Source organism: Cercospora kikuchii, assembly GCF_019650295.1.
Source record: "Cercospora kikuchii DNA, contig_00003, whole genome shotgun sequence".
NCBI classification, from domain to species: Eukaryota; Fungi; Ascomycota; class Dothideomycetes; order Mycosphaerellales; family Mycosphaerellaceae; genus Cercospora; species Cercospora kikuchii.
In genome coordinates this window covers 2,202,642-2,228,373 of record NW_025408584.1, presented here as the reverse complement: position 1 = coordinate 2,228,373, position 25,732 = coordinate 2,202,642, and the positions used below count along the sequence as shown (strand labels likewise).

Here is a 25,732-nt window from a genome sequence, read left to right as displayed (position 1 = left end):
GAGGGTCTGCCAGGAGTGGTGCGGAGTTGGTGTCGCTATGTCGAGCTGGCAGATGTGGTGTGGTCGTTCGCTGAGGCAGAGAAGAAGGGCGAGGAGAGCACGAACGAATTTCACCAAGGCACCAGCAATGGGACCCTTATTGACAATTCAACGGCGGCGGTGGGTGACGAAAGCGACGTGCTTAGCTGCATAAGGCTGTTTGTCAAGGAGCTGAAGTTCAGCATGCGCGCCGCTTCAATATTGAGCAGTCGATCTACGTGCAGTACATAACTATCCGCACATATCTCGATTTCACCAGAAGCAAGCTCTTCGCACAATCTTGATTCTACCCACCATACTCGAGGCGGTCCTCCAAGAGGTAACTGAAATACTAAGCGGACGCGATCGAATTCCAGCAGCTTCACCGACCGTCGAGCAACGAACACAAACCTCTTCACGCCAGTAGCTTCCCCTTGAGACTCCGCTCTCATCATTTCGCCCCAGCCTTTAGATCCAACATCATCGTCGCACTGTCAAACCACTATGCCTCCTACTCAAAAGCTACCAAAGCTCAAGGCTCTCCACGTGAGACCTCCAAATACCAGCACCGATAGCACCAACGGGGAAGAGTCGGCGCCGAACGCGGCTCGTCAGGGAGCTGTTCAAGCACCACAGTCCAATTCGAGGCGAACACTCACAGCGACTCTTGCCCACGCACCCAAAGTACCGTCGAAGTTGAGGAGAGAGTGGACTTTCCCTGGAACGCCAGAGCGGACACCCGATCGAGTCGAATCAAGATCGTCAACCGATGAGACTCCCCAGGACAAACCAACCCATCACGCCAAGTGCGCGCAACGCTTGATCGATGCCCTCAAAGCCACTGCAACAGAGAACAGCATGCCAGCGGACGGTGGAGCAGGAGTTCAGGACCGGATCGAGAATATTCTCATGGCAACCACGGCCAGGCTCGCAGGAGAAGGAGGCGACGATTTCTGGCTTGCTCTGAGCATGGAAGATAGATACAGCAAAAATAGCGAGGCTCATGGCGAGATGTGGCTGCTCCTAGCTCAGTAAGTCATACAAAACGATGGTCGATTGATCGATCGTGATTTGGGGTTTTGCTGACAAGCGACAAAGATGCCTCAATCGGCAAGGAACCGAGCAGCGAGAGCAAAGACTGTACCGCTTGGTAGAGGCATTCGTCGAAGAACGCGTTCGTATCGATAGTGAAGAGTGAGGTATTGCGAGGCGGATGAGACTGGGAGCATCAGCAGCGAGTAGGCCGGTTTACAAGAAGGTCATAGTCAGTGAGACCCTTGTGCATGATTTCTGCAACTGCTCGCGTGTAATAGTCCGCCTTAATCACTACGGCTCTCGTCCTTCCATGTGTCCTGGATCCATTCGAATTCAACCTCGCGAGTCGAGAAGGAATTTATTCCATGTGGCATATCGCCCTCCTCGATCAATTGATTCGTTGTTGACACTCATATTCCTCAATTCCAACTCTCAATTCCGTTGACGTTGTCTTGTTGCTTGCTCAAGCAAATGAACTCTGAGTCAGCGCTTGTGTCGTCGCTGCTCCAATTTTCAGCGAGGGGTCAGCTTCGTTGGTAACAGCAAACGAGTCCTTCGTGTTGCTTCTCTCCCGTCCATCATCTACCTCCGCATCACTCGAGGTGCAGACAAAGCCAATCAGACTCGGAAAATGGCCTCTCCCATCTGCCAGAACTGCGCTGCGGAAGGACTCATGTGCATTGCCAGAACACCAGACTGCTGGCAGTGCATGGCGCGCGAAAGACAGGTAAGTGAAGTCGCTGACCGCCATTCGTTTTCCCTGTACCTCGTCGATCTGGCAAGGCTGTGCTCATCAGGTTGGCAACCAGAACCAGTCAATCGAGCACTGCTGTCCGAGAAGTGGTACCGATCTGCTGCTGATTGCTTCCAGTGTATATGGTCTCAGCCGCCATCACATCAACAACAAAATACTGCGCCGACCAGCGTGTCACCGTCTGCAGCACTACGACAACAACAAATTACTGCCACAATCACCGTGCCAGTGCCCCTGGCACCACGACAACAACAGAATACTGCGCCGACCGGCGTGCCATCGTCCCCGGCACCTTCACGAGAAGAGAACGATGCAACGAATAGCGTGCCCTCGTCCCCGTTCATACCCTACGTACCAGAGGCTTTCGGCGGCCCACTGCGTCCTCTGCCAGATCCAGGTCCAATTGCGACTTGGTACGATGCTCCAATACCTGAAGCTCCATTTCCAGCCCCAGATTCTTCTCCAGGACAAGCTCCGGGGCCATGGGACTTGGTGGCCAACGCCAGAACCCACGAGCTTCTTGGGCGCAACGAGAGCCAAGCCAGAGTGCTTCTCTCCTGGCTTCTGGATATGGCCAAGCAACCGGGTCCGCCATTCACATTCGTCCAGTTGCTTGAGCGCACAAGAGACCGGTGCATCCAGAATCGAGACGAGTACTATGATATCTTCGTGAGAATGCTCTACCGAAACAGCCTGCCAAACAATCGAAGGTTCTCGTCCGAGGCCTCGCTTTTCGATTTGTTACCAATGTATGTCTGGAGATGAAGCGACTTGTGTGTTCGAGGCTCGCTGACATGATCTCTAGATACCTGAAGGGCAATCTCAAACGCGAGGTGTTCGACGAGATGGTGGAGCTATTTGAAGATTTTCTGAGAAATCAGCAGCATTTGGACAGGAATGGGGAGGAGTGAAGAGAGTGGAAAGGGTGAAGCTTGACAGAACCGGTGGAGAGACATATCGTCGACGAGGCGATCGACCACGCTCAGTGAATCGCGGAGGATTGCATGCCACGAGGCACGTATACGATAAAGGAAGTGGGATTGCCGCAGGGCTGAAATTGCCATAGCCAAGACGTTCTGAATCGTGCAGCAATACCGCCGTGAGCGGGACCCGCTCCTCTGCGTCTCCAGCCTGAATCTTGGGTCTCGCGCGAGACAACACACTTCACCTCGTGCACAGCGTGCACGAATATCTAGCTCTTGCTGCAGCCGCCTCGGTTGGCTTTTATCGGCTCCCCTGCATCTACTGCCTCGTTGAGCCTCTCTATTCCCATCTAGAGCCGCAATAGAACCTCAAGCTGCGGATCACTTCGCGATTCCGCGCACCGCTCTGTCCGCCTCGGAACGCGACGTCTGTCACGACCAGTCGGTGTAGCGCATTCAGGGTAGCTTCCAGCTCAGCAGGAAGAAATCGGAGGACGACATATCGTGCGAGAGATGGTGTCCTCCTACGACCGAGGCATATGGATGAGTTTGTGGTCGTGGGCAAAGGAAAACAGCTATGCTACGAAGGCATAGCGGTCGTCGGGGTGCAAGAAAGATGAAAAGTGGACACCTTCAAGCTAGGCAGGCCATGTCGGTCGATGGTTCCTGAATGCCTGATGATAGCGAAGCTGTTGGCAACCATCGCAGATGCAGGAGGAGCTGTCACCGGCACCGTCACCGCCGAAAAGCAGCCGGAACGACGCCAATGCGGAGCCCATGCGTCATCCACGAGGGAGCATCGCTGGGCCAGGCCATCCGGTGCTGCCACTGCATTCCCAGCATACCGTCGAACAGATCCATCAGCCGTGACTAAGGCGAGCTGTATGCAGAGGATGGCAGCAGACGGCACGACGAGCAAGAATATGCAGTATACCGCAGCGTCGATATGCAAAGTTGGGCCTGTTCAATGGTCGCCCAGACTTGGTCAGCATGCTGTCAACACGCCTCCCAGCTGCCCCACCACCGCGATGAGGGACACCCTGCACCAATGAACCACAGCTACGTACCAAGAGGCGCACTTTTTCGCGATGCCCTGCGTAGATGCGTTGACCTGGAGGACAGCTTTAAAAACTTTCACGCGCCCGCCATAGACCGCTTCTCTCCCATCTCACTTTTACCACAGACCATCCATTGATACCTCAACTCAACACCAAACACCACACACATACCATCCAACATGCCTCAGAGAATCCCAGAAGCCGAGAGCTTGAAGGAGCTCCTCTCCCTCAAGGGAAAGGTCGTCGTCGTCACCGGTGCCTCGGGCCCCAAGGGTATGGGCATCGAAGCTGCTCGCGGAGCTGCTGAGATGGGCGCCGACCTTGCCATCACATATGCCTCCCGCCCCGAGGGTGGTGAGAAGAACGCAAAAGAGCTGTCGGAGAAGTACGGCGTCAAGGTCAAGGCCTACAAGTGCCAGGTCGACAAGTACGAGTCCGTTGAGAAGCTCGTCAAGGATGTCATCGCCGACTTTGGCAAGATTGACGCCTTTGTCGCCAACGCTGGTGCCACCGCCAACAGCGGCATCCTCGATGGCTCCGTTGAGGACTGGAACCACGTCGTCCAGGTCGACTTGACCGGTACCTTCCACTGTGCCAAGGCTGTCGGCCACCACTTCAAGGAGCGAGGAACTGGTTCCTTCGTCATCACCTCTTCCATGTCTGGCCACATCGCCAACTTCCCACAAGAACAGACCTCATACAACGTCGCCAAGGCAGGCTGCATCCACATGGCCCGCTCGCTCGCCAACGAGTGGCGCGACTTTGCCCGTGTCAACTCCATCTCGCCTGGCTACATTGACACTGGTCTCTCTGACTTCGTGCCAAAGGAGACTCAGAAGCTCTGGCACTCTATGATCCCAATGGGCCGTGACGGTCTCGCCAAGGAGCTCAAGGCGGCTTATGTGTACTTCATCTCTGATGCATCCACCTACACAACTGGTGCCGATCTCATCATTGACGGTGGTTACACTTGCCGATAAATGCACAACACGATGCTTACGAGACACGAGACGAAAGAGAAAAGGCAATAGTTTGACCATTGCGATGTCGTGACGAGCATACCGACACGCGGCATGGCGAATGAGCTGGTAATTATACCTTTCCATGGAGAAGCAACATGGAAATTATGTATCGTAGTTACACATCTTCAATTGTATGCTACGTTCATGTACGAGACTTGTCTCAAATTTTCAATGCTGCCAACACGTGTCCACAGCCGTGAGGGCCGGTGATGGTGATCTGACTGAATCGCACGATCATAGCACATGAGGTCGAGCATCGCTCCACTACGTATTGACCACCAGCCCACACTCACATACTGACCGATGTTTTCCCACGATGTGATGTCACGCACTCAAGTTCGATTGAGAGCTGTGGACGTATACGTGGGGATGATGAAACTGACTGACAAGTTTCTTTTGCTATGCAAGACGCTTTCGATGGAACTATGATACAACGAGGTCCACTCACAACTCAGCCACGCAGCGATGCTGTGTCCTCAATATGGCCGGTTTCTGCAGGGCCATCATCCTTCTTTGATAGCAATTCGACTCCACGCGGGGCAGTGATGATTTCTCCGAAAACTTTGCCGATGTCGCTGACTGACGTCTCTCTGCCAAAGTTTGTTCCTCCTTTCGGTCGTCCTCACAACTCCTCTCGCTGTTCACAACCAGTCTGAGCGCTGTAGAGCTCGATGATCATCATGCTTCGATTGTATCTCAGGAACGAGACTTCTCACGACTGCAGTGCGACAGCGAGCTTTGTCTGACCAGCTCGAGCAGCCGTTGCCTTTGCCGCGAGTCTAGAACGGTATGACGGACCGCATTTCGTGCAGCGGCTCATTAGTAGACTTCGCAGCTATGATGGTGAGCTTATATGCCGCGTGTCTTAGCTGATGAAACGTATATGTCGAACTGCTTGAGCTTGAATGGGCGAGTTCAATTGCAGTCTGCTTTGCCAGAGTACTCAAGCTTAGGACTGACTATCAGCATGCAAGTCGCCCTCCCGGCGTCATTGTTCAGTGTTAACGAACTGCAAGCGAAGGAATAACTCATAAAAAGCAGACGGAGCAAGGAAACGCGTTAACGAATACTCACGAGGACAGTCCCCGCCAGCAGACATGTCCACCCACGCGACCACAGAACAGGACAAACACGAACAAACATTCAACGTCCTCTCCCAAATCGTCCTCTCCCGACACTCGATCCGCCGCTTCACCTCCGACCCAGTTCCGCCCTCCCTCCTGCATTCCTGCCTCTCCCTCGCCCAACACGCCCCCTCCAACTCTAACATCCAAAACTGGCGCCTCCACCTCGCAACCAACACCGCCCGCGACCGCATAGTCTCCACCCTAAGCTCCCACGCCTCAACCCACGGCCCCAACATCCCACCCATCCCCGAAAAGTTCACCCACTACCGCTCCACCTTCGGCCAAATCCTCTACGGCCCACAAGGCTACAACATTCCGCGCTCAGAAAAGACAGCGCATCGCGAGGCCCAACTACGAAATTTCTCCTTCTTCGATGCCCCAGTCGTGGGAGTCATTACGCAGGACAAGATTCTCGGACTAGTAGATGCCTTGTGCGTGGGCTTGTATATCAATACTCTGATCCTGGCACTTACCGCCAAAGGGTTGGGAAGCTGTTTACAGATCTCCGTGACGGGGTTTCCGGAAGTCTTGAGGGAGGAGTTCCGACTCGATGAGGATCAGGTGATTTTGTGCGGTATTGCGATCGGGTGGCCGGATAAGCAGGATCGCATCAACGAGTTGGATGTTCCTAGAGAGGATGTGGGAAAGTGTGTGAGGATCTTGGATGATTGATGATGATGAGATGTCACAGCAAGTGCTGTATTTCGGAGCCGAATTGATTTCGAGGGTTGCGCAAGAAGCGTGCGTGATATCAGGACATGGTTTGGGTACACGCGAATCGGGGTTGTCAAAGCGATCCTTGGAGATATGCTGGGAAGGTCTTAGTGCTATCTGTATAGGGAGGGTTATGATCCGGCTGTATTGCGGCACAGAGTTATGGAGATGTGAATTTGGACTATATTTTGATGCTATGGAGGAAGTACAGCGTCCAGCACTGCCTCCTTCCGACAAGTAAAGTTCCTAGTCAATAGGCATCATCATGCATAGCCCGGCGTCATCGCTTCCGCATCGTGTCGTGCAAGCAAGCGCAACCGCATACGTGTGCCTGCGTATTAGCCCTATGCGTTGATGCCAAAAGGCAGATGCCTGCCATGCCGACGTGCTGTAAGAAATGCCGAAAGAGCAGGGCATTGCTGTTTACGGCCAACGTCAAGTTTCCGATCGTTGCAAACGTTCCACGGTGTCGGGTCCGGAACAAAAAGCTACGACCAGGAATCCGCCGGCGCCGTGTCGACCAAGAGGCTTGATTCGACCACGTTGGCCAGGCTAGGTGATTGCAAAGTCACAATGCACGTCGACCATGGTGCCACGAGCGATCAAATTGCCTCGCGTGGACCGTGTGCTGCTCTCTCGCTGGGATGGCGACATTCCTAGCATCCGTGCACGGGTCGTTGGTTGGAATTGTGAGAATTGAAACCCATACGTGCCAGGGTATGTGAGTCTCGAGACGGGGGAGACACCGTAGGCATTACGGTACTCCGCGTCTACGATTTGTCTCTTGGCTCTATTGAGGCTGCACGATATCTTTCCATTTAAGGGAATCCCTGTCCTTAAAGTGAGAGCCACGCCGAGAGGTCTTGTCTGGCAAAAAGTTTCGCGCGCATGTTTGCCCGCTTGGTGAGCTGTGGCAACCGTGCCTCGTCTACTCGTGATTTCACGATCTCAGTCCGGGACCTCCCTCCAGTCTGCACTCCTGAACCTACCATGGTCCAGGATTGTTGACGCCGGCGAAATGAACTGGATCCGGACGATTGCAGGCATTGGAGCCGCTGAATTACTTTGTCGATGAGCCATTTCAAGGCTGGCAAAGGGCGTAAAATTGACTCCGATGACGATGTGAGCCGGAACGGCTTCATCTTCATCCTTCCTCGGCAGCGACCAGAGCAGCAATGTGGGTAGTTGGATGGCCGATGCCCTTGGCGTAGCGTGTGGGTTCGCCCATACCCACGCTGGGATCGCGAGCGACTGTGCTGTTGTTCACTGCTTGCCACAGAGCATGTGCCCTGCTGTCCAGCGAACTTGGATAGATGAACTGCGTCCAGCTGCGCCGTGCTTCCTCCCAGCTTGTGATTCCCAGCTCCATCGTGAATCGTTTGAGTGATCGCATGTGCTTGTGCTCGCATCGACCTGTGGTAGCGCTGATTGTGCTCAAGCACCAGAAAATGAGTTCTTCGAAACAGGTTCCGACGAGAAGGTCGGATTGCAACAGCAGAGCTTCGTTGTACAGGCTCTGTAGGAATTGTTGCGCGTCTGTGTTCATTGCGAAACGAGTGTAGCCACACAGGGCCAAAGCGGCCAGGCGCATGTGCAGATAGACCTGGCGAATCGCGGCATCTTCAAGCACCGTTCGCAAAGGACAATATGTGGTTGCTGTAACGTTCTCGACTTCCCATTCGAGCAGAGCCTGCTGTACTTCATCCAGCCGGGCTCTTGCAGCTGGATCTTCCGGCAGCACGTTCGATAACCTGCTGATCAGCTGCATAAAGCTGGGCAATAGCAGGTGCTGTGTTTTCAACTTCTCGAATGCAGCGGGAAGCGTGCTGGGGAGTAGTGGGGACGTCGATAGCGCCGGCGCGCCTGGAACGTCAAAGAAGGGTCGCTTGGAAGCGTAGACTGCCAAATCGTGTCCGGCTGTGTAGATCACGTTGATGGTCGCTGGAGGTAGTATAGTCTGAGCGCCTACAAAGCCTCCAGGTAGATTATTGACGATGGCGCTCAAACCGCCCATGTGGGTCTCGTAGGTGTCCGCCGTGCCGTATTGCTGCCAAGTCATGCTGGTCAGCTAGTGTACCTTTTGTTTATCGAAGCTTCAAGCCACATTGGGGTACTCACCAGCTCCCATGCGCCCACAAGGGCGATCGCGTCAATGATGGCCTCCCCCACCTGTGAGAAGTCGAGTCCGGCGATGGCTTCGTTGATGCCCTCGAGCGCAGTATGCTTGAGCTGGGCCAGTAGAGATGTAGGCACGTTCAGAGCACCTGTCACGACTGCGTGGCTAGCTGCATTCAGCAGTATAGCGTGGAAGAGGCATGTGTCGGACAGCGCTAGCGGCCAGAGTTGCGTGCGCATCGCGTCACGTCCGTAAGCGTCTTGAGGTAGAGTTGCGTCGGGTAGAAAGTATTTGGTGAAGTAGTCGACGATCGAAGGAATAAGAGGATGCCATTGTGATATGGGGTATATTCGAGTTGTTGGATCGACAGGGCTGACGTCGAGGGACTGTGAAGGACTCCGGGAGGTGATGCTTTTGGTTGGATCACTCTCTGCTGCCGATGTCGATGAAGCCCTACGGCTCTCTTCGCTTTGCTCTGTGGAGGAGGTCGGACTTGTCTCTGTCGAGAATGCCTGGCCGCTCTTTTCCGCCAGCTTCCGTGCGATTGTCTGTTTTCTCGCCGCAGCACTGGCCTTGGCAGCCTGCACACGAACAGCTCTTCTTGTCTCATCGCTGATGCCGGAAGGCGCTCCTGCCGAGAAGGGAACGAAGGCGACTTGTCGACTGAGAGGGTCATCTCGTTCCAGCGTTGGTGAAGTGAGCGGACTTTTCGATACAGATCGAGACCTAGGGTTCTTGTATGACCGTGGGTTCGGCATCGGATCGTGATGCTGACGAGCAGCGTGAGATGTTAGCTTGACCGTGAGAGGAATTCGGAGTACCAGGTGCGACTCCATCCACATGTGCTAGGGGCGTTGCCAACATATAGTTGTCTGACATCTGCCAGGCCATCGGCTAAGCTTTCGATCTGCCCCATTGGAGGCATGGTACCTGCTCCAGCACCTTCACCCTCGTCCCGACGTCCAGGACCCGCTGCTGCGCTCACAGGGACATGCACTGCTATGGACAGGCGGTCTGTGCTTGTGCCGTAGGCGTAGGGCTGCATATCTCAGCCCTGCGCGCATGACCGCGAGAGGCACCAAGCGCGATGGTGCAAGTTTAGACGCAGGCGGGCGCACACTGACACTCCGCAATCGACTGCGCAGGACATGAGGACGGACAGTCATTAGCCAGCCAAGGATACTAAACAGACGCCACCAGCCCACGCTCGTGGAGCAGCTTGCCCAAGCCGGACGACCACGTTTTCCAGTGCCGGCAGCCTCAAGCGTGCTGCCATGCTAGGAGCTGCCGACTTGGGCTGGCAGCGCCAATGGCAGCGTGCGGCGGAGGTGCGGTGGGTGTACGAGATATCAGCCACCGACCTCTCGTGGCAGGCGAAGAAGCATGGTGGAAGATTGGGAGGCGTGTCCAGCGGTGAGAGGGGACGTCATTACGGTGCGGCGGCCGCTAAGGTGAAGCTCATGCTCCTCCCGAAAGAGCAACCGGACGTGGTCCCGCGAGGCATTGCAGCTGAATTGGTTGTTCGGGGGGGCGATGGGCAGCTGCTGCGCACTCGTCTCGTGCGCTGAAAGCATCGATGGGCAGAGGAACCAAGGATAGAGGGGGCCGAAGGTTTGTTGCAGCTGTTCGGAGAGGCCTGTGGCAGACCAGCACGCCCAATCGGTTGGTCTGGCGGCGCCCTACAGCGGAGCCAGACGCCAAGGAGGCGTTTCCTACAGCCAACCTTTGTGCAGCATTTGTGCTGCGACTGCAGCCATGTCAGCCATGTCAGCCACGACGAAGAGGCTTCCACGATGCCAACGCAAATGGCGCACGGAGTGTCCGTCAGCTATACACTTGCCCACGAGCTACGCCAGCATGCCTGTCGGGCTGAAGGAATCGCCCTGGGGTCTGCAATCGTTAGTCGACGACAATAGCCTGCACCAGCTATTGGCTGCAGTGATCCTGTGATGCTCGAGCCATACACTAGCCGCACGAGGAGAACGCGATCGCAATTTCACTCGTCACAGTCGTGGAGCTGAACCGCATCTCGAGATGGAAGTCTTCAGCATGCGTCGTCCTGCGGAAGCGCAGGGGCAACAGGAGAACATCCGGGGTGTGCCTGTCCTGTCCTGCTGCTGCTGCTGCTGCTGCTGGCTCACAGGCATGAGCGATCGGTCTCGCAGCCGATGGAGGTCCTCGATGTTCGCACCGGGCTGCAAAATAGACGACCGGGCGTTCAGCGACGCGTGCCCGGCTGCACACACAAGCGAGAGATGACGAAAGTGCAGATTTGTCCCAAAGAAATAATTATGTGGGCGGTGCGATGTCGTTGGTACTGAGGGGTTGCTCGTCGACAGCCTCAGAACCTCCAGCAAACGCGAGCAGACACGAGTCTATATACTACAACAATAATCGGAGTCTCCTATGCGACCTGCTTCTAGAACTGCTCTCGCCACTGGAGATGTGCTGTGTAGCGGGCGGCCCCAAAGCTGAGAATGCGGCGCGTTGCCCCGAAGAAGCTGTGTACCTGACGATCTCGGTCGCTCCTAGCACTGACAATGGTAGGGCACGGCGTAACAGTAAATGCTTGACCAAATAGACGGGCACGAAGTAACAGTAAATGCTTGACCAGACAATCGCACAGCATCACGCTCGACGTGCTTGAACAAACCGACGGACACAACGGCACATGCCTGCCCAGAAACTCGGACTTACAACCTTTTTGACACATTCAGAGCCTCAAAACTAATACCGCATGCCCTAAGCCAACTTCCAAAGACCCTGGTTCATGCCCTCGAGACGGTAGAATTGGAAGAGGAAGAGAAGTTGGATGGTACAAGACCAGCACATCTTCCGAGTACTCGGGAAAGACAGGGAAATGCAGTTCACGAGAATACGAGCCTGTCTACAGCTGGAAATTCTACCGCTCCCAAGCGCTTCGTAAATCCGGTGACTGCAGCCGGACCCTGTGAAGCTGGAAGAATCGGACATAACTTGCAAAAGCATGCACACCGCTGAGTGGCAAAACACGAGAAAGAGAGGCATGCAATTGGGGCGTCTTGCAGCCCGCCAGGCAGAGAGTGCTCATGTATTAGCATGAGGAACGCAGGACGCGAGCGGAGGGAAGAGCATGCTATCCAATTCATTTCCATTCGTAATTCGTTAATGCTCCTTTATCCCAGCCCTAATGCTTCAATTCAATGCTCTAATCAAAGTGTGGTGTGGGACAACTTCCGACTCCCTTCCTCTCCCACCATCCTCGAATGCATGTGCGATGGAAGAGGCACAAGCATTCCATGCGGCCCAACTCATCGCCCGGCTGAAAGTCCTCGTAGCATATCGGACATTCTCGAGCCTCTCCACTCGCCTCAACGCAATCTTTCTCTGTAGCAATGCTCTTCACCATCCCGCGTGGTCGGAAGCTCGTAGTACGCGGACGCGATCCTTCAGCTTGAGGCGGAGTCGTGCCGCTGGTAGTGCTGGGGACGATGTTGGCTGCTGCGGCAGGGGCAACTGGAGGCGTGGAGGAGGAGCTGGGTGCCATTCGTGCTGCTATGCACTCGTTGATGTGCCGTTCGCGAACCGCTTCTCCCGGTGGCATTTCGTTGCCGCAGACAGGGCATTCGTCTTCTTCAGCGACCTGCCGTCGCGGCGCTGGCGGTGGTCGAGAGGTGGGAGGCGGAATTGGTGCAGGAAGTGCGGATCTCGAATATGGTAAATCTCGATTGTTCAGGCTGTGTCCGCGACGATGCATTGTGTCGATGTGCTGTGGATGCGAGTGCTGACCTGGCTCTGAGCCGCTTCCTTGCGTTGATGGCGCCCTTATATCGTGAGGAGAGTAGCGAACGTTGCGTGCATAGCGGTCGAGAGCGGCGGAGCTGGAGAACAATCGCGAAAACTCATGCTGTCGCCGCTGATCGTTTGTCTGCTGATGACTCTGAGCTCGATTGCGGCCGCCGGGGGGCACAGGGATCGATCTGTAGCGATCTTGCGAGCCTCTGGCGGCCGAGTCCTGCCGTGGTGGGTGTGTCAGAGATGGTGGGTGAGTGTTGTCGTGTGAGAATTGAGTTGCCGCAAGTGATGGTGAGCCTGCATCTGGCGTCCACGGGTCAGGCACGCATGGATTGCACACGCGCACAACTTCACCTCCGCCTAGCGCAGGATTCCTCAATGGCGAAGCTGGATCGTCGGCGTACAGACTCACAATATCTGGAGGCTGCACAATGTACTGTCGGGGGATCGTGATGCGGTGCGGCGAGCATCTTGCACAAACCACTCGTCCACACTTCCTGCAGTGGTGCCGTCGGTACAGCAAGCTGAACTCGGTCTCGCACACAGGACATTTGTTCACCTCATGGTCCGGCTGCCACCGTGGAAGCACGATATCACTCTCTCGCCTGCCATACCGCCCATAGCTGTGATTGCTTCTAAGACTTCCGCTGCTGTCGTACATTCTTGGATATCCAGGCCTGGCCATCAACGACGATGGAGGGCTTGACGATGTCAAATCTATAGCGTGTTCCCTACTGCCGCCCGCCAGACGAGGAGGACTGCCGTCCCCACCACGCACGCCTGATGGCCTTGCAGTGTATGTTGGATATGGATAGTTTCTTCGCTCTGGATCGGATCCAGTATGCCGCCTCTTCCGCTCGGCCGAGTCGCCGCTGTTCTGTCGCTGTTGCTCGAATGGGAGGTTCTGTCGCTGTCGCTGCTGCGACGACGATGAGTGATCGTGAGATATGGGTACCGTTCCGCCAGCGGAGCGCAAGAAATCGAGGAAACTTAGATCGTTGCCATGTTGGCCCGTCTGCCCATCATCCGGGCGATGGCCTCTACTCATCGTAAGAATATGAGCTGACCGATCCGCACGTTATGCTAAGAGGTCGCGTGCTCGCAGGCGATAAGGGTATTATCGGCTGCCGAAGGAAAGGGTGGTCGGGTGATCTGTGGTTCGTGCAACGCAGTGGCTCGGCCGTGACAGACAACAACAAACACGACAGCTACGAGCAGGAGCTGTGCACCCTCGTGCCTGAGATCACGAATGGGTGTCTCAATGTTCAGAACATGGAGAGGAACGAACTAACTCGCTCCTGACGACAACCACAATTAGCTCGCCATCATCATTCACGTGCAAGCTCAAACGCCAAGCCGACGGTCCGCGCCCCGCGCCGCCTGGTGGCGTTGTTGATAAGACGCTCGTCGGCTGTTTCCATCCTTCCATATATCACACCACTGTAACAAGAATTTTTCACCATGTGACATTGCTGAATCCTATCGCCGGCCACAGTGCTTGAGCCTGATTCCCTGGGTATCTATCTGCATTGACCCAGATGCGAGGTCCGCAGCTTCATCCACAGCTCTGACATTCAGCGCGCATTCGCATAGTCTGGTGAATACTGGTGTCCGACCAGGAGCCACATTGTTCACGCCAAGCCAGCGACAAAATGCCGCTGCAAGGGAATGCCTCACATTCACAAGTGACTCGCTGTAGCCCATGGAATGAATCGCGTAGCGGCCTGATGCCCATCGTCACCAACAATGAATTACTCCTCTCGAAGACCACCATTCTACAACCTGATCATGGAGAAATTACCAGAGACGACATCTAGCCCACATGCATGACGCCTTGTCGGGAGGAATCGCACTTCGAACGCCGACCAGCATGTCACGACGTTGAATTCGATACCTACAAACAGGAGTTCACTCATCAGGATGCCATTCCAGCTTCTAACGTTGGCGGTATAGAGAACTGGCTCCCATTTACCGTTCACAGCAACAATTTCCGACCGACCTGCTCACGCTCTGTAGCGTCTTTACCAGCATACGATAGTTTGCAGGACTGGCTAGTCGTTTCATCAAGACAGAGCTCTTCGAATGTCTGGCCGTGGATGTGATTTCCCGCCTGTTCTTCCATGGCTTGTTATTCTCCAGTCCCATCTAAAACCAGCGTGTCTATCATGATCAAGCATTCTTTGGCGCTGCGACAACTCGCTTCACAGATGGAGGCTTCCCTGCAGAGTCCACTCTCTGCCCCAAACGATCATCGCTGCGCGACAACGCCACCGCCTCAGCCCTACCCAATCCACCACCCACTTCTCCCCCACGTCCAATTCAACACCTCAATCCCTCTCCTTCACACTCAAACCACTTGTCCTTCTCCCTTCCCTCCTCTTCAAACACCTCCCACTCACCACTAGCGCATATACCTCAGCCGCAGCACTCCAGCAAGGTCTTCCCTGCAAACCCTCAAGCCGATTCTCCCAAGCCCACCAATGACACAAAATCTCGCGGCAAAGTCGATTGCTCGCCAAGTCGTATACGGCACAAATAAGAGTGCGAAGGATCGAACAGCAATGATGAGCTGGCATGTCGTTTGCCGCGCTAGGACGCAAAAGACACCGTGTCACCTCACCATTGATGGCTTGGATTGCCACGTTGTTCGCAAACACGCTACGAGTGGTCTAGACCAGTCGATGAGGTCGCGTGATACAGTATCATGCTGATCAAATGTCTTTTGTAGTCCGATGTACTAAAATCGCTGCTGATGTCAGGTACGAGCACTCGCAGCTCGTCACAGGCGTGCTGGGGAAACAGTTGTTTGTCGCGCTGGCAGTCATGTTTCGCACTGCCGCGGAGATCGATGTACTGCAGATCAAATTGCACAATAGATACGCGGATATCATTCCTGCTGCTATCACCAGATAATCAGAAGAGAGCAGATCAGATTCCATTACCCAATTGCTGCTACTACAACTACTTCCACCTTGCACGAAAGCTTCCTCGCTGCTATTCGCTGCTCATCTGTGCACCACTAGGCTACTGTCGCCTGATCTTGCTGTGTCATCGTCCTCGGTATCCTTCTACATACACCTGAACTACCTTGCGGTATCGCACCTCCTCTTAACCCATTGCAAAGTCAACAGAAAGCCTCCATGGTTGTATGCAACTCAAATAGATGTTCGGTCGGTCAATTACATGTTCGGTGAAAGCTGACAGGAGAACTGATCTGTCGGATGATCAGAGACTCCCTAGGAAAAGGAACGCTGACTCATTATCACCAAAGCCAAAGCATCGTCCACTGCTTTCCAGCATTATCCTGCCATTCGGATGCACTCATTCGCTGGCTTCTGGGCTCACGCACTCCGGTATCGCCCATAGAGTCGTTCCAGTCAGTTTGACTGCCTGCTGAACCTGCCTCTCCCGCTGCTGTTGGTATCGTCGTCATTACTTCCTCCTCTGAGAACTCTTGGGCCCGCGTTCGCTCCGATGAATCCCACGCGGTCCCGCGCCTATGCTATGATGTTGGTGACCACTGCTGCTGCCGCTGCTGCTGATGTGTTTGTTGCTGCCTGAGCCGGTCTTGTGACTGCTGCTCTTGTGATGCGATGAGTGCGCGCTGCTGTGATGGTGGCTGTGGCGGGGACCGCGGATCTGAGAAAAAGACTGCTGGACTACTGCTTGCTCGACTGGGGATAGTTGCTGACGATGAGGATGATGTGGCTGTAGAATCGGTTGCTGCGGCCGCTGCTGTAAAGGGAAGTTCGTGTTGATGGGTGTAAAGGCTGCCTGGCCTCGTCCTACGCTGCTGGAGGATCCGGGTCTGTGGTATTGAATGGTCTGTTGTGGGTGCATCTGAGGTGATACGTGTGTCATGTATGTGCCTGCCATCATGCCATTCGTGGTGTATGGCGGCGCTGTCACGACCGGAAAAGGAGCAGCGGTGACTTGACTGACGGGTATCATTGGTGAGGGAATGTTCGGCGTAGTGGGATTGGATGTGTGAGAGGTGTTGGCACTGCCTGCCATGTTCCAGCCGAGTGGCGCAAAAGCCATCGGGTCGAAAGACTGCAGGCCCGTGTCTTCGAGGAGGAACATACCAGTATTGCCCATGACGGAATCATTCTGGAAATCTGTCATGGAAGCTGTGTCAATCTCAAGCTGTGGGTGAAATCCAGATGCGCCTCGTGCGGCTGCTTGTTGTTGCTTTCGCTGATTTTGTCGCTCGTGTAGCACCGAGAGGCCTAGGGAAATTCGTGCAACGGCCAGATCGGCCAGCTTGTGCACCCCTTTCTTGTCCAATTCGTGAAAGACCGCAAAGGCCTGGTTAACAAGCCAAAGGTTGTTTTCGTTGTCCGTCTCGAGTGCGTCGAGAATGAGTATCATGCAAGCATTGAAGCACTGTTGGCCCATCGTCCAGCATATGAGCACTTGTGGTCTTCGATAGTGAAAGAACATGAACGCATTGATAAGCGCAATTGAAGAATTGATCACCAGCGATCTTCCTCGCAGTGGTGCAGGATGAAGTGGCTGATCGCCATACATCGAGCTGGTCATGATCGGCTGCGGGCGTGGCGGAGGTAGCATCGAGCCCGGCGACGATGATTCCGTGTGTGCGCCTTGTGTCTTCTCCAGCCGTTGTCGATTTAGCAGAATGAGGAAAGATTGGACTTTGGCGTACAACACTGGAGGATGTTAGCCAGTCATCGCCATAGGTGTTGGTCACTACTCACTCGCCGACATGACTTCCAGCGGCCAGTCCGGTAACGAAGTCTCTTGCTGCAACCATGTTTCATTGAACTGCAGAGCTTCAGGCATCGTGTCCCAAAGTCCGAGAAGTTTGTCCGTATACTCATCTATCCTGCCCACGTTCATCATGGCATCACTGCTGAGGATCTGTCGCGCGAGAATGGTAAAGTGATCGACGAATTCGTTCAGTCGCAGAATGGTCGGGTTCGTCGTAAGTGGTTCTGGAGGCTGGCAGTCTCCAATGCCTGAAATTCCCAGTGGTCGTCCGAGTGTCACTGAATACTGTTGGTCCATGTGCAGCATCCACCACCACAGCGTCCGTCTGATCATGCTCTCTCTGAGCGGAGGTGTTGCATCGAGGGCCTTTGGATCTCGATGGAGGCCAATCGAATGCGCGAGTCGGATGGTCGTCCCGAAAAGAGTCCATGCATCGAGAAACCTGCCGCTGTTTGTGAGGTACGGTCCTATCATAACGAGTGTCTGTATCGCAAGAAGGGTGGGCGTGTTCATAAAGGACGCCAGGCGAAGAGCCTGCATCGCCGCTGCGACTGTTTCATGATCAGCTTGCGCCGCAAGACGAGTGAGCGCTTGATGAACGTACTGTAGACATCGCTTCTCCTCCGGGATTCATCCACAGCCCCTTCAGCCCACTCGCCATGGCGGTCGTACACTCCCATCTGCATCGCTGTCGCTACCATGGCAAATATGAGTGCGAGCATGTCGGGGTGCGCCTCGGCGTTGTCCTCTGTCCGCTCCAGGAAGCGACTGACTTCGCGTCTGGTGAGCAGATCTGGTGTCTGTGGGAAGTAGCACGATTGCGCGCGCTTCTCGAACATGTCAAGGCAGCTGTAAACTTCGTCAGGCGAGGCGAGGAGGTCGCGGGCCATGTCTTTGGCGCCGCTGCCACCTCCCCACAGGTTCATGAAGGGATAGATCGACTGCTGGCCATCGTGTGTGTAGATGTCCTTCCCTCGAGGAATGGTGTGGGTGAGCGACTGTGTGCCGAGTTGCAAGTTGGCGAACTATGTGAGGGGTCAGCACGCGAAAATATGATCGAGCTCAAGGGTGAAGCGCACATCTGCGACGATGTTCGTGAGCCCTGGTGTCCCGAAGTAGAGGTTGTCGACCCTGTCGCCGGTCCGGAATCGTCGCTGTCGTGATGCTGCCGCTCTCGCAGAGCCTTTCGAGACCTTTCGATCGGATGAGTCTTCGTCGTCCTCATCTTCACCAGACTGAGTGAGGCGGGCGGCTTGGAGTTTCTCCTTCAGCCGTTGATTCTCAGCTCGCAGCTTTCGAATCTCATACGACTGCTGGATGGGACTGTAGTCGTTGCCCTCGCCGACGACGAACTCGCACTCCTTGGGATGGCCTCGTGCGCAGCAGGCAGAGCACGGCTTTGTTCGATCGCACTACAACGCATCCCGCATTAGCAACAAAGTTTGTTCGTTGAAGTGAGGCTTCACCGCACCTTGACCTTGCGCTCTCGACACTTTGTGCACGAGAGCAGCTGTCGCGACTGTGGCTTCTTCTGTCGGTCCCCGGAAGCACTGCGTTGCAGCTGGGTAGGCGGTGCTGGAGCCGGAGCGGGCGCCGTGGGGCCGTAACCAGCCCAGGACGAAGACGAGCTCATTCTAGGATGAGCAGAGAGAGTGATGAACGACGAAGAGCATCTCGTCCCAGCTGTCAGGTAAGTGTGCGGACCACGATCAAGATAAGCGAGCGCAGCACAACAGACTGTCTAAACCACGGCGGTGGGACGTGGTGCCCGGGCGCGAACATATAGCATCATCAAGGGCCGTGTGCAGTGATGGACGACTAGATCAAGGAGGGTGCGTCCGACTGCGACGACTATTCCAGACCAGCTCCACAGTTGGGCTGGCTAGGGGCGTCGTTGACAGGACGCTGAGAGGTTCCCAGTCCGAGCAGCTGGAACAACCTCATTTGAGGAGGTGTGGCTTCACAAGTGCGTGCGAATGCGTCGAAGGGTGTCTACTGGAGGAGGACCCAAGCAGGCAGGGCCATCGCCTGTCCTGGTCGGGCGCTGCGATATAATCAATCGCATGGCGCCGCAAGCGAACGCGGATGAAGAGCCGGGGAGAGGGTGGGCCAGACTAGAGCGCTGCTTCATTGACCCGCCGTAGCACGAGGCCAATACCATCGATAGGCACGAAAAAAGCCCTCGATCCGCGTGTGACCGGGGTCGAGTTGCTCTGCCAGATGCGGGCGGACGGTAGCGGCGAGCAGGCCTGCGCGGCGAGGGGGAGTCGTCTGCAGCAGCCAGCGCGCTGAGGAGATCGAGGAGGACAGTAACTGGAGGCCTTTTGGTGCATTCTCATTGCTCGGTGCCTCGACGTCGCATCCCAGAGCAGATCAATCCAGCTGGCTGGGCCCGAAGGTGCTTGTCCCTGCAACACGGTGGCCCCCGGACGATCTCATTCGCACGCCCGGCGACTGCATCTGTGGCGCGCTGCACGGTGGCCAGATGATTGCGAGCGGGCGATGGCATGCGCGTAATCGTCACGAACCAGGTCTGGCGGGCTTGGGGACGTGGGATCGATATGTGTGAGATGGGTCCTTCAGGCACGGCCAAGCTGAAGACGCAGTAGCTGCTGCAGACGCCGGGGCCACTTCATCTGGACGATGCTATGAATACCGCCGCAGCTGCTGATCGTCGTCGTCGTCTCTGCTGCAGGCCCAAGCCCCTTCACTCCTCCCCCCAGGCGCCCGCTTGGCGAGCAGAGTGTACAGCACAGTACAGTACCGGCCACCGGGTGCACGCCGGCTGGGGGTTACGCAGGATGGATCTGGAGGCCCCCGTGACAAATCGCACGGCCGCCATGCGAACGGCATGCGTACTGAATGCGCACGCCCGCGCATGCGACTTTGCCGAAGCGGTGGGAGTGAATGACGCACGGGAGGAACAGCTCTTCGTACGGTCGCCGGCACGTCGTCCTCCACGATTGTGCCATGTCTGCATCCGAACCGCGCGGGCGGCACAGCACAGCGCATCCTGACCACCCTGCCGATGATGGACGAGCAATCAGGGCGGTGGAGGCGCGGCGGTGGAGTCGATCGAGTTGGCCCTCCGCAAGCAGTAATCGCGCTCTGCTGCCCGGCCAAATTGCAGGCGTTAGCGAAAGGAGACGGTTACACATTGGCGCCGCGAGTGTGCTGAATGGGCAGGCAGAGCAGGGCATGTCGTCCTGCGCATCCTCCCGGCGTGGAGCCATGGCAGTGAGGCGCTCCAGTCGTCGGCCTGCCCATCGTTCGCGAGCACACGTCCCGCCCTGCTGGCCCTGGATCATCCCAGAGACCAGAGTCGGGGCGGGCGGTCGACGACATTGTTACGCCTTCAGGACCTGGTGATCGCCACTAGACAGCGCTGGTGTCGTCGTATTTGCAGGGGCAGCGCGACAAGCCCAACTGTAACCACTGCGCCGGGACGCCCTGCCTGTGCCTGTGCCCACGCCGTACGCCCGCTCATTTGAGCATTCACTTCAGCTGTCGTACGCCTTGCATGATGAGATGAATAACTTTGACTGCCCATGTTTCTGAGGCGGACGGATTGGTTATCATCACATCTGCTCGAACTGTTCAGCGACGGCGGGTCGGGGCCAACGCTTCCCCAACGGACTTGGCGCCGACGACGGCCAGGTGCTAGACGAACTACTGTAAAAACTACCCTGTCCTCATCTCCAGCGCTCGCTTTCTGGTCTAGCGTTCGCCATTCCATCGTGCACGTCTACGCATTCCCTTGTCGAGCCCAATGATATAAGCAGTGCCTCGACTGCAGGCCTGCTACGCAATCTCCTCTTTGAGCAACGCTGGGCTGGGCTGGGCAGGGCGGCAGAGTGAGGCGTGGGATGCAGCAGCAGGCGCATGACGAAGTGGAGGCTTCCCGCATCCATTCTCGGCAACTCCATTTTCTCATCATGATGAACCCAGAAGCAGCTACAGACTCTGCCATTGCCAGAAGAGAACCTGTCCCAGATGCAATGGCTTTCTCTGCCACACGCCATCTTGCAGCGAGTTCGCATGAGGGAGTTCGCACACGCCGATGGTGGCAGACAAGCCACGCTCGATTGACGAGGTGCTGTGTTCCCGCCACGTACTCTGCCTCCTTTCGGCGCAGCTACGCAAAATGATACTCACGCCGCAGTGGTGTCAACATGGCGAGCAGCATGTGACAAAAGACATTGGCAAGACCCAAAGACCGAGCATTCGGTAAGACATGCAGTGACAAACTGCATACCAGCATACACCCGCCCTCGCCATCCTTCTCCCCTCCCAATCCTCCTCGACCCGACATTCTGGCCCACCTCCTTCCCAGATCTGCAACTCAGCCGCCACGCCGAAGCACGATATGGCACTCGCGTGGTATCTGATGATCAGATCTCTCCTCGTGCTCCAAGCTGCCGCTATCCGCCTGCAAGCCATTGTGCAGCTCGGTGCATGAAAAGGCACAGCGCCTTCTTCCTTTCGGCGCCAAGCTGCAGCAGAAACGCCTATAACTCGCCAGACGGATCTCAATGCGGCCAGCAAGATCTCGGCATGCCGAAAGCGTGGCGTCTGCGAACAAGCGTCTATCTCAAATGCACAGGTTCGGCGCATGAAGAATGAACGGCTCGTGGCTCATCTCACATGCACAAAGCATGCCTCCTCTCGCTAATCAGATCCATCTTCAGCAATCACGAAAATGCCTTCTTCAGACTGATTACTGAACAGATTCATTCGTCGCCTCTGGCGTCACACCTTCAATAACCTCCAGCAAGCATCCAAAAGCCATAACCACGCGAATGATTCGGCTTGCCGAAGAAGAACGCCCACATCGGCTCCATGTAAACGCCTCGAACCAAGCCTGCCCAACAGTGGCAATGGCAGGAAATCTCTGCCTTTCTCCCAGTACAAGCTGGAGCGAATCATTCTCACCGCAAATCGAAACAAAACACAAAACACAAAACAACACACAACACACAACAATCTTTCGCCTTATCCTCATCTTGCAGCCTATTTCCATCATCCCACATCCCATCTTTAACAAAACGAATCACGTGCTGCAAATCAGACAAATTTGGAACTGAAAGAAATTCATCTTGATAATCTTCAATCTTCTGCAAAATCGAGATGACAAACAATGCCGATCGAACCGAACCATGAACAAAGCATAACAAGGTTCATGCTTGCGAGCTTCCTCGATTGACAAGTCCCCTTGCCCTGTGATCGACATGTATTTGCTGGCAGATATGCCGCGTCGGCAAACGGCACTCAGAGCAATCAAGATCCAGAGCGAATGAGATCGCGTAGTATGCCTTGAAGATAGGTAAGATGGCAAGCGTACGTCGTTACTTTCTGTTTGATATAACATTACGAAATGACTTGGCTATCTGTCTTTCGACGCAGATATCTGCATGAAAAGGAAACGCCTAAATGAGAGCGTGTCGTGTATCCTCATTGCCTGCTTCCTCCAGAATGGCGGAATCAGCTAAGCAGCGAGTGGGAGCGGTGAAGCCAGTGTCCGACGTTCGAGTTTCCTCCACATCTTCCCTTTCCCAACGACTCCGAAACCATGCCGTGTGTCCATCACCCAATACTCCCTTCCCTCCCATCCCTTCCATCCCATTCTGTCGAAGACGAATTCTCATAAAAGAATCCCTTACACGCTGTCAAACCAGAAAATACCCAAAAAGAAATTCATCACATCTCCATCTCCATCTCCATCCCTCGACATCACCTCGGCAGACCTCTCCTGCCCTCCGGAAGAGCCAAAAGCGCAAACCAACCCCCAACAACCGGCCGTGCTCTGAATCCAGTCCCTGGAGGGTAGTCTCCCGAATCGACGTCAAACAAATCCGTGACAGGCCCAGCCGTAGGTGTCTCGTTAATAAACTTGACCAAATCACTCAAAAACATATCTCGAGTCTCATCACTAGCGATTGCTGCGACAAACATTTCCCAATCGTTCTTACTCCTCCTCGCACGAGTGTCCAGTGGTACTCCGAAACGTGCTTGCACAGTGGGGTAGAAGTCGCTTTGTTGTTCGTAGATTTCCTTGGGAACGAGGTCTGCTTCCAAGAGAGCATCGCCGTAGAGATTGTACAGCAGGCCCCAGGACTCCTCATCGCCGTAGCTGAGGGAAGTGCGGGGTGGATTTGCGTTGGGTAAGTTGCCGAGATCTTGCCATTGCTGGATCCAGTCTCGAGATTGCTCATCGTACTCTTGGGCTTCGGTGGAGCGTCCGGTCAGGTTGGCGATGATCGAAGCAGCTTTCAGGCCGATGATGCCTTTCAAAGCGAGGTTGGTCTGGTTGGCGAGTGGGCCGGCGAAGTCGTCTGCTTGACGTCAGTATATCATTGCCACACAAGATGACTGAGGGCATACCTGTGGAAATTTGGTTGAATGGGATGACGGAGTTGTTAGTAATGAGCCATTGGCCCCATCTGTGCAGCGCATCCCAGTGCGTATCAAGGTATCGAATGTCATTAGTGCGTTGAGCATACGCAAGAGTCATGATGAGCATGTTGCCGCACTCTTCGAGAGGTTGCAGAGCCGCAATACCATCTGGATGACCAGTGGCATTTGGGTAATGATCGCCGAGATCGTGAATGGCGTAGTCCTGCGGCCACAGGCCAGGTGCCTCCATGTTGATGAAGAGAGGGTCCAAGATCAGCTTCATCCAGTCTGGGTTCAGGTACATCAAGATTGGGTGGAAGGGGAAGACGACATCAACGGTCTGGAAGTTGCCATTGGAACTGATCTCCTTCAAGAAAAGATAGTTTTCGTCCTGCGTGCCAGCGAGTTGCACAGAGGCGAATGCTTGTCGCACGGCCAGAGATGTGATGGTAGCGTAGTCGTTTCCGCCTACAGCACGCGCATCCCGGTCAACCTGGGCATCCAGACCGGCACTCGATGCTGATGCGTCTTGGTAGTCGTAGTACATCGTCGCGACAGCGCTAAGCTCATCGTCGCCATAAACTGCACGCCAGTACGCAGGCATCGACTGGATCTGATTGACACCTGTGGCGAATTGCACGCTGTTCTGCTGCAAGAGGTTGATGGTGAAAAGAGTCTCGACATTCTGGTTGCCAACAGATCCGAGATCTTTGGCGAAGGCGAAAACTGGAAAAGCTTGATTGATGGGTCGGAAATTCGTGTCGTCGGTATTGGCCAGCGTGCCATCGTCAGTGAATTTCTTGCGTACGTCGACATCGGCTCCAGATTGGTAAGTGAGCTGCTGAGCATCCTCGGTAGTATAGTACCAGTTGCCCCAGGCAGCCTGATCGGAGTCCTCAGAAAACTCCTGTTGCACCTGTCTCCAGACTTTGTGATAGGCGATGTTGGCATTGCCAGCAGCAGCGCCCATACCTCTTGCAGTGCCTCGGCTCCATTCAGCGACTTTGCTTCGATCTCCAGATGTCCACTCGGCGCTGATATCAGTGTAGATGGAGACATCGTGCTCTCCGCCGTCCGAAGACTGCACGTTGACCGACATGTACCTGTGACAACTCAGACTCTGATAGAGGTGGGGCTGCTGACTTTACTTACGACACTGGCAGACCCTGTCTCTCCTTGTTTGTTGGAGAGACTGGAGATAGGAAAGTAATGTTCATCGAAACTTTGCCGTCGACGTCCATGGTGAAAGTGCTTCTTGTGGAAGTGTATTCAAATGCTGTCTGTGTCACAATCGTAGGTAATGGGTCTGGTTTTCCCCTGCTGTAAGTCAGCAATGCTACAGCAATGGCCGCAAGTCGCTGCACTCACATCCATGTATAAGTCTCGCCATCGACTCGAATTAGACCAGCCCAACCATTGATCTGACCCGCCCAAAAGGTCGGCCATTGGCCTGCGAGATAGCCTCCGTTGCCGCCATTGGAGCCAGCGGCCTGCCATGTGCTGAGGTATGGCGTGCGGACGGCCAACGGAATCGCAGGTGGTCTAGCTGGTGTGAAGCTTGACTGTGCACATATTAATGGAATTAGTACCGCTATGCTCGATAGAAGTGAATACATTTTGACAAAGAAGAACGAGTGACTGTAGAACGGACAATCAAACCATGGAGGAAAGCGGCGGGGCTCGACATCTTTATTCTAGACCCCTCCCAGTGAAGAGGATAACGGGTGTGCCGTGAAATGATGAAGGACGGGTCCGGGCTCTCCACAATGCAGTTGCGATGCGACTTGGCAATGAACGCAGGAGAGCATCCTGACCACATCGATATGAAAACTGGGACCAGTCATGTTCGATTCTTGGAATTCACAACGTAACAGGGATTCCATGCCCTGCGATGTTGTGCGGCTCTGCGGGCAATTGAGCACGGCGAGTGGATCAGGCGACCCGGGATGACATGCTTGGTATGTCTGTTCGACAGAGATTCGGAGTGTTACAGAGACATCGTTTCGTGGTATGGCGTTGCAGATCCCTTTGAAGTGTGCCGCATGTCTCGACCACGCGCTTCCGGAA

The 25,732-nt window shown here is 55.1% G+C and overlaps 7 protein-coding genes across 7 annotated transcripts; 3 read left to right on the top strand and 4 right to left on the bottom strand.

Annotated features, from left to right (window-relative positions):
- Positions 1-522: 522 nt before the first annotated feature.
- CKM354_000525500 (uncharacterized protein) lies at positions 523-2,718 on the top strand (the record flags this gene model as incomplete). Its single annotated transcript, XM_044800524.1, has 5 exons — positions 523-1,049; positions 1,117-1,192; positions 1,571-1,780; positions 1,925-2,556; positions 2,613-2,718. The coding sequence occupies 5 exons, from the start codon at positions 523-525 to the stop codon at positions 2,716-2,718; spliced, it is 1,551 nt and encodes a 516-aa protein (XP_044656459.1).
- A 1,249-nt stretch (positions 2,719-3,967) lies between these two features.
- On the top strand, positions 3,968-4,768 carry CKM354_000525400 (uncharacterized protein; the record flags this gene model as incomplete). Its single annotated transcript, XM_044800523.1, has 1 exon — positions 3,968-4,768. The coding sequence occupies one exon, from the start codon at positions 3,968-3,970 to the stop codon at positions 4,766-4,768; it is 801 nt and encodes a 266-aa protein (XP_044656458.1).
- A 1,139-nt stretch (positions 4,769-5,907) lies between these two features.
- Positions 5,908-6,609, top strand: CKM354_000525300 (uncharacterized protein; the record flags this gene model as incomplete). The annotated part of the gene is made up of 1 exon (XM_044800522.1): positions 5,908-6,609. One exon carries the CDS (start codon positions 5,908-5,910, stop codon positions 6,607-6,609), a length of 702 nt encoding a protein of 233 aa, XP_044656457.1.
- Positions 6,610-7,795: 1,186 nt separating this feature from the next.
- CKM354_000525200 (uncharacterized protein) lies at positions 7,796-9,525 on the bottom strand (the record flags this gene model as incomplete). The annotated part of the gene is made up of 2 exons (XM_044800521.1): positions 7,796-8,698; positions 8,770-9,525. 2 exons carry the CDS (start codon positions 9,523-9,525, stop codon positions 7,796-7,798), a joined length of 1,659 nt encoding a protein of 552 aa, XP_044656456.1.
- A 2,429-nt stretch (positions 9,526-11,954) lies between these two features.
- Positions 11,955-13,589, bottom strand: CKM354_000525100 (uncharacterized protein; the record flags this gene model as incomplete). Its single annotated transcript, XM_044800520.1, has 1 exon — positions 11,955-13,589. The coding sequence occupies one exon, from the start codon at positions 13,587-13,589 to the stop codon at positions 11,955-11,957; it is 1,635 nt and encodes a 544-aa protein (XP_044656455.1).
- Positions 13,590-15,973: 2,384 nt separating this feature from the next.
- On the bottom strand, positions 15,974-18,905 carry CKM354_000525000 (uncharacterized protein; the record flags this gene model as incomplete). Its single annotated transcript, XM_044800519.1, has 5 exons — positions 15,974-17,211; positions 17,260-17,823; positions 17,877-18,297; positions 18,352-18,684; positions 18,744-18,905. 5 exons carry the CDS (start codon positions 18,903-18,905, stop codon positions 15,974-15,976), a joined length of 2,718 nt encoding a protein of 905 aa, XP_044656454.1.
- Positions 18,906-23,002: 4,097 nt separating this feature from the next.
- CKM354_000524900 (uncharacterized protein) lies at positions 23,003-25,281 on the bottom strand (the record flags this gene model as incomplete). Its single annotated transcript, XM_044800518.1, has 4 exons — positions 23,003-23,604; positions 23,654-24,768; positions 24,818-24,982; positions 25,034-25,281. 4 exons carry the CDS (start codon positions 25,279-25,281, stop codon positions 23,003-23,005), a joined length of 2,130 nt encoding a protein of 709 aa, XP_044656453.1.
- Between the last annotated feature and the right edge of the window lie 451 nt (positions 25,282-25,732).